General features: G+C 42.9%; 1 protein-coding gene across 1 annotated transcript in view; it reads left to right on the plus strand.

Annotated features, from left to right (window-relative positions):
* The first annotated feature begins 4,060 nt into the window (after window positions 1-4,060).
* The window catches only part of PRR14L (proline rich 14-like), a 42,009-nt gene continuing 39,419 nt past the window's right edge, over window positions 4,061-6,650 (plus strand). The window contains exon 1 of the mRNA XM_011938350.1: window positions 4,061-5,909. Within this exon, the coding sequence (XP_011793740.1) occupies window positions 4,225-5,909 (1,685 nt within the window). The 5' untranslated portion in view covers window positions 4,061-4,224. The remainder of the gene's footprint in view (window positions 5,910-6,650) is intronic.

A 6,650-nucleotide genomic window follows, 5' to 3' on the forward strand; every position in this document is an offset into this window, starting at 1 on the left:
AGCTAATATCGTTCCACTGCACTCCAGCCTGGGCGACAAGAGCGAGACTCCATCTCAAAAAGAAAAACATTAGCTGGGTGTGGTTGCAGGCACCTAGAATCCCAGCTACTCAGGAGGCTGAGGCAGGAAAATCGCTTGAACTGGGAGGCGGAGGTTGCAGTGAGCCGAGATTGCACTACTGTACTCCAGCATGGGCAACAGAGCAAGACTCTATCTGAAAAAAATAAATAAGTAGATAAGTAAATAAAACTTTATGTATAATTGTTTTTTTCCAAGGACTAATTTTATCTAAGACATCTAGTTTCAAGTAATGAAAAAATGGTCATCTAGTAAAATAAGCTGTTACTGTGAGTCTGCTTTATTAATGTTTTAAAATGAAAGCCTCTTAAGACTGAATGAGAGTACAACACAGGGACATGTTTCTATGTTGTATTCAGTTGTCCAGCATTGATTTGTGAACTCTGTATAAATTTCAGCAAGAGGCATTTGTTGAAAATTACCTGTTTCTGCCAGATATAATTTTGGCCCTCTTATATTTTCAGAGAAGAACAAAATCAATGATATAGCATGCTAACTTTCCAGTTTTCTTTTCGAGTTGGGTCTTCTTGTTGCCCTTGGTAGCATAGCATAATAAAATGCATGAAGGTAGACCAAATGATTTTTTATTACTGCATACTAATTTGGATTTATTTATCTTGTTCAGAAGGAAATGTACAGATTACAGCTGAAATTCTGCTAAAATCCACTGAAGTACAAGGTGTGAAGGTCGATGGGACTAAGACGGATAATAATGAAGGACACAAAAATGGCAATGTGAGTAAAGATCTCTCAGCTGGATGCAGCGAATTCCCAGAAGTAGACAAAATCATGAACAGTGATGAGGTTTCAGAAACCAGCACATTAGTTACCCCAGAACCTTTAACCTTTGTGGACCCTGTATTAACAGAAGCAACTCCTAAAGAAAAAGAATGTGAAGAATTAAAAAGTTGTCCTTGGTCGTCATTACCAGGAAGCGGTGCCATTTCTAATGTGGACAATGGGAAGGAAGAGCTGTGTAAACTAAACCTTGTCTGTGAAGCAGATGACAATCACCAAAAGATTCATGGCCACCATAATGAACAACCCAGTTCTACACGTGATAGTCCCACAGCCACAAGCCCCTTGAAAGAAAATTCTGAAGTTTCATGTTTCACATCAGACTTGTCTGGTCCAGAGTCCAGAACAATATCCTTAGAAAACTGGGGTTTTGAAGGTGGTGGTTTGCTAAAAAGATCTGCTGCAAAGACAGACAATTGTTATTTTTATAGGGGGGACGATCAAGGGAAGAACTTGGCTTCTAGAGAAGAAAATGAAGAACAGCTTTTGATTCCCAGGAGTGAAAGAGGTGGACCTTTTCTTATTAATGCCAGGGAACCAGAAAAGGAGATTAGTGGTGGTGGTTCTGGTAAAAAAGAGCCTGTTGTTTCTCCAAAGGAAAATATCCACAATGACTGTTGCATTCAAGGCAGTCTCCATACAAGGAGATCTAGTTCATTAATGCCCAATTCTTTTACTGAAGCCACAGAAGTAATGTTAAATAAAAGTGATTTGAAAATTACTTTACACATTCAAGGTAACTTGACAAACCTTGAGGACCATAAAGAAACTTCTACTAATATGAGCCATCCAGGTGGACACTCTGAAGAAAGCAGTTTTTCCTCCTTGATGCAGATTGAAGAGGCAGAACAGACAACCCCTATAGAGCCCAATATATTAAGTAAATCTTTTTACACTAAAGACTGTAACTCCTTAGTCAGCATCCAGAGAAATCTGGAAAGCAACACCCAGTTAAATGAAGCATCATGTAATGATTTTCTGTTTGAAAGAAAATCCATTGTGAGTTTAATGCCAGAGGATCAGATAAGTCCTGTAAGTGAGGTATTAAAACCCAAGAAAGGTACTGCACTGTTGCCACCATCCCCAGAATTTCATCACAGACCTGAGTCAGAAAAAGTTATACAGACCTCACATGATGATACTCCACTTTTAGATGAACAGAGCATAGCCTGTGAGATGAATGAACTTTCTTGTACCAATGAATTGGTTGTAAACAAAGTAGAAAATGAATGTGTTTTAAATCAACAAGTGTCCCTTAATTCTCAAGACCATGCAAAGTTGCCAACTGACTCTCTACTTCATTTAAACAAAGAGATGCCTTTAGCAACAGGCAGAGATGCCCATCAGAGCCATCATCCTCCATTAGAGGGTGGAGCAGATGTCATTGCTGATATACATACCATTCCCGTTCAGACAAAAGTGAAAGACATCTCTCCACCAGGTAACCAAACCTGTGGTGCCCCTTCAAACAGTCCCACCTTAAACATCAAACCAGGAAGCCTAGAGAGAAAAAAAGAAATGGCTGATTCAGGAACAAAAGCTCTACATTCCAGGCTTCGCTCAAATAAGAGAGAAGCAGCTGGCTTTCCTCAAGTGGTCTCTGTCATAGAATGTCACAGTGTTCAATCTCAGGATATCTCTAACTGTCATTGTGTAAGAAAAAATGCATCCGAAGAAAACATGTGTTGTGCTTGTGCTGCTTTCAAGTCCAGCAAAATCAGCCTGCAAGTTGATAACTCTTTGATAACAAAATATGAAAATACATTTCAGCACCGTGCTCACCAATGCCAAGGAACAGGACACTCTGTGGAAAAAAGCAGCTGTAAAGTGAGTTGTACATCAGAGGAAAGGGAATTTGATGGGAGAGAAACGAATGGCAGCCTTCCAGGAGATAAGATCAGAAACAAAATGACAGCAGGCTTGTTAAATAGTGGAATTTCAAACAAAACCATTCACACCTCCAGTAACATCAAACTCAGTGAGGAAGGGCTGGAAGGAAAGGAGCAGGATGTATCCAAAGAAACTGTATTTTGTAAGTATAACATCTCTGATCATGCTATACAGGAACTTAACCAGACTGTAAACATTCCAAGTCCTGAAAAAGTGTTGGACCAGTCTCCTACTGTTACGTTTTCCAGTTTTAAAAACGTAAAAGCAGTTGAAACTCTCGATCAGAAGGCAGATGAAGTTCTTGATTGTCAGAGTAACCAAAACAGACCAGATGAATGCAAAAGTGAAGGTCAGTCAGCCAAGGAGACACTAGGTAGTGACCACAGAGAGACTGTCACCGAGCCTCATGGGGAGGTAAACCACAACCAAAAGGATCTGCTGGTCAGCTCAGGCAATAATAACTCACTACCTTGGGGTAGTCCAAAGAAAGGCAGTTTGAAAGGAGCCTTTGTCAAGATGTCTGGTTGTGATGAGTCCACAGAAGGTGTGGTAGACATCGTCTACACGGACTGTAGTAATAAGCTTACAGAAGGTGTGCTGGACGTGAAGGCATCTAATCCACTGGATTGTGGTGCAAGGCAAGAGAAGCTGGCATTCCAAGAGGACTCAAGGAGTACCTTGTCTCAGAGAGAACTGGATGCTGCACATACAGGAACAACTGGCCAGGACTCAGATTTCCCAGTTACTGCTGCTTCTACAGTGGACTTTCTCAAAATAAAATCATGTGAAGAAAACGTATGCAGATCTTTAAAAGACTGTGAAATGGAAAAGTGTTCAGACTCTTGTGCCCATGAGATGGAGTCTGTTTCAGATCATGAACCAAATAAAAGAATATTGGGCAGAGTAAATATGTCTTTAAATGATACCCATTATGGACAGCAAAATAAAGGAACATCTCTCAGAGAAACACAAGAAATGACTGAAGGATCAAGACTAGAACTAAACTCTGAGTTTGGCAAAGAAAGTACCTTTGGAATTTCCTCAAAAGAGTTGATGTCTTGCCATGATGTAAGCTCTGTTTCCCTAAGAAGCCTGAAATCAATTGAAATAATGTCTTCTCAAGAAAATTCAGAAACTAATATTAACAGTGAAGAAACTGACCTGAAAAATCTGTGTAAACCAAAAGATGGTGAAATGCTTTGTGAAAATGTAAAGGACTGCACAGTCCTTCCTGAGATGAAGGAAAGAGTATCAAGAGATAGGAGTAATTCTAGTGACACAGACAGGATATGTACCTGTGTGGAAAAGAATGCTCGCAAAGCTTGCCACTCTCACGAGAATTTCTCTGACAGGCATTTGCCTTTGACAGTGAAAACAGAAATTAAAGTGAAAGAAGAGACCGAAGAACATCAGAGGGGACTGCTGGGTGACTTAACTGTTGGGGAGCAATCTGAGGAGATGGTTACCAGAGAAGCTGGCAATGGCGATCATGTGAGCAACATCTCTCAGACCCATGTTAAATGCCAGAGGATACTTAATCATGCTGAAAAACAGCAGAGCCCTGAGGTTTTGGACTATATGTTGCAGAAAGAAGAGAAATGTATACATCAACAAAAAGCACATACGGTATCAGAACAATGCATATCATCTAGTCTGTTTTTAGATGATGCACAAAATAAGAACCAAGTGAAGGCTGACAAAGATGAGTCCACCATAATGAATGAAATCACCCTAGCAAAGCTGGCCAAGGACAACATTGTGGCACAGACTCAGAAGTTAGAAGACCAGAAGGAGGAAAGCTTACATCATCCATTAAAGAAGGACATTGAGTCATGCACAAGTCCTTGCCTTCTTGGTGCCCCTCGGAAAGCAGAGGACCCCTCCTCTGCTGGGTGTGATCAAATACATGGTGCCTTTGCGAAGAAAGGAATGCTTCCCTTAAAGAAGCAGCCCCATCGAACTTGTAAGAAAGTTTCCTGTCAGGAGCAAACCATTGTGGGGAGAAAAATAGGTAAAATCAGAAGTTCTGCCTTTTTAAAGAGTTCCTCCGATGCCGTCCCCACAAAAGCACACAGACTTCTCAGTTTGTGCACTCTGTCTGCATCTACACAATTAGAACCTGAAACAGCACCTACCAAGAGCTTGATTAGTCACATACCAAAGCAGACGGCTACACCGTGCCATCCCTTGAGGAGCCTGAATTTTAGGAAGACTACCAAAGAATCAGCCTTACTAAACAAGCTGTCCATCCTTGCCTCCAAACTGGCCCCAGCCATGAAGACTCAGAAACTAAGATACCGACGGAGTTCCTCTGAACTTCTTCCAATGGCTAAAAGCTACAAGCGCCTCAGATATAAAAGGCTCCTGGATGGATTTTCATCCAACACAGAACAGCTGAATCCATATTTGGCAGCTAGTGGGTGGGATAAGAGGCCTAACAGTAAGCCCGTGGCACTTTATTCTCTCGAATCCATCAAGATGACTTTCATAGATTTGAGCAACAAGATGCCGTCCCTGCTGTTTGGTTCTGAAATCTTCCCAGTATCCTTTCATGTAAAATCATCCAGCTCAGATTGCACGACTGAGTCCTCAAGGACTTTTCCTGAGCACTGTGCTCCGGCAAGGCTTGCCTTAGGAGAGGCCCTCCAGTGCCCGTCTCAACCTCCCAAGTGGACCTTTTCTTTCTTCTTGTCCCACGGTTGCCCTGGGATGGCCACATTCAGGGAAGACACTGGCCTCCATAGTCAGACCCACACTCAGGCTCCTCCCCAGCCTCCAGCTCCTCTCCAAGACTATGGAGGCACTGCCATAGTCCAGACCAGAGCAGACTGCTCTGTCCTTGGCCTTCACACACTTCTAGCACTTTGTTCCCCAGGATGTTACCGAATCTGGACAAAAAAACGGAGCTTCTCCAGCCACATGCCTACCATGCAGAGGCTCTTCATGACCCAGTTTACACAGGGCTTGAAAGGGTTACGGTCTCCAGCCTCCATAGCGGACAAAGTCTTCTGTTCTCTGCCCTACTCGGTGGGCAGAGTCCTATCCATTTGGAGCCAGCATGGGCCTTCTGCCTGCTCCTTCGAAATCTCTTCTCTTCATTCCACTCACTGCAAGCGGCAACCAAGTCTGGGTACCACAAGCAGGTAAAAATCTGTCCGCTATTCTTTACAAATGTCCCATATTTGCTTCCTGTCACTGGGGAGATGAGAGGGGAACTGCGGAAGGTGCAAGGCTATTTAGAGTCCTCTTAGGACTGCATTTTCTATTTACCTTGCCAAATATCTGCCGAGAAAATCCAACAGTAATTCTTAAGCATAGGATCCCCCCACACCCTGCTCCATTTTCCTGTAGAACCCACTTCTGTGTTTCACACCATTCTTTTTTCTGTCCATTTCATTCCTCAAACCATCAAGTCTGTTGAATCTATTCACTCTTGTCACCCAGGATGGAGTGCAATGGTGCAATCTAGGCTCCCCGCAACCTCCGCCTCCCAGGTTCAAGTGATTCTCCTCCCTCAGCCTACTGAGTAGCTGGGATTACAGACATGCACCACTACACCCAGCTAAGTTTTTGTATTTTTTAGTAGAGATGGAGTTTTTCCATGTGGGTCAGGCTGGTCTCGAACTCCTGACCTCAGGTGATCCACCCGCCTCAGCCTCCCAAAGTGCTGGAATTATATGCATGAGCCACCGCAAGCAGCCTGCTTTTTTTTTTTTTTTTGAGACAGAGTTTCATTCTTGTCACTCAGGCTGGAATGCAGTGGTGCAATCTTGGCTCACCACGACCTCTGATTACATGCATGAACCATTGCAACCAGCCTGCTTTTTTTTCTTTGAGACGGAGTTTGACTCTGTCGCCCTGGCTGGAGTGCTGTGGTGTGATCT

Source organism: Colobus angolensis, unplaced genomic scaffold (genome assembly GCF_000951035.1).
Source record: "Colobus angolensis palliatus isolate OR3802 unplaced genomic scaffold, Cang.pa_1.0 Scaffold171, whole genome shotgun sequence".
NCBI lineage: Eukaryota > Metazoa > Chordata > Mammalia > Primates > Cercopithecidae > Colobus > Colobus angolensis.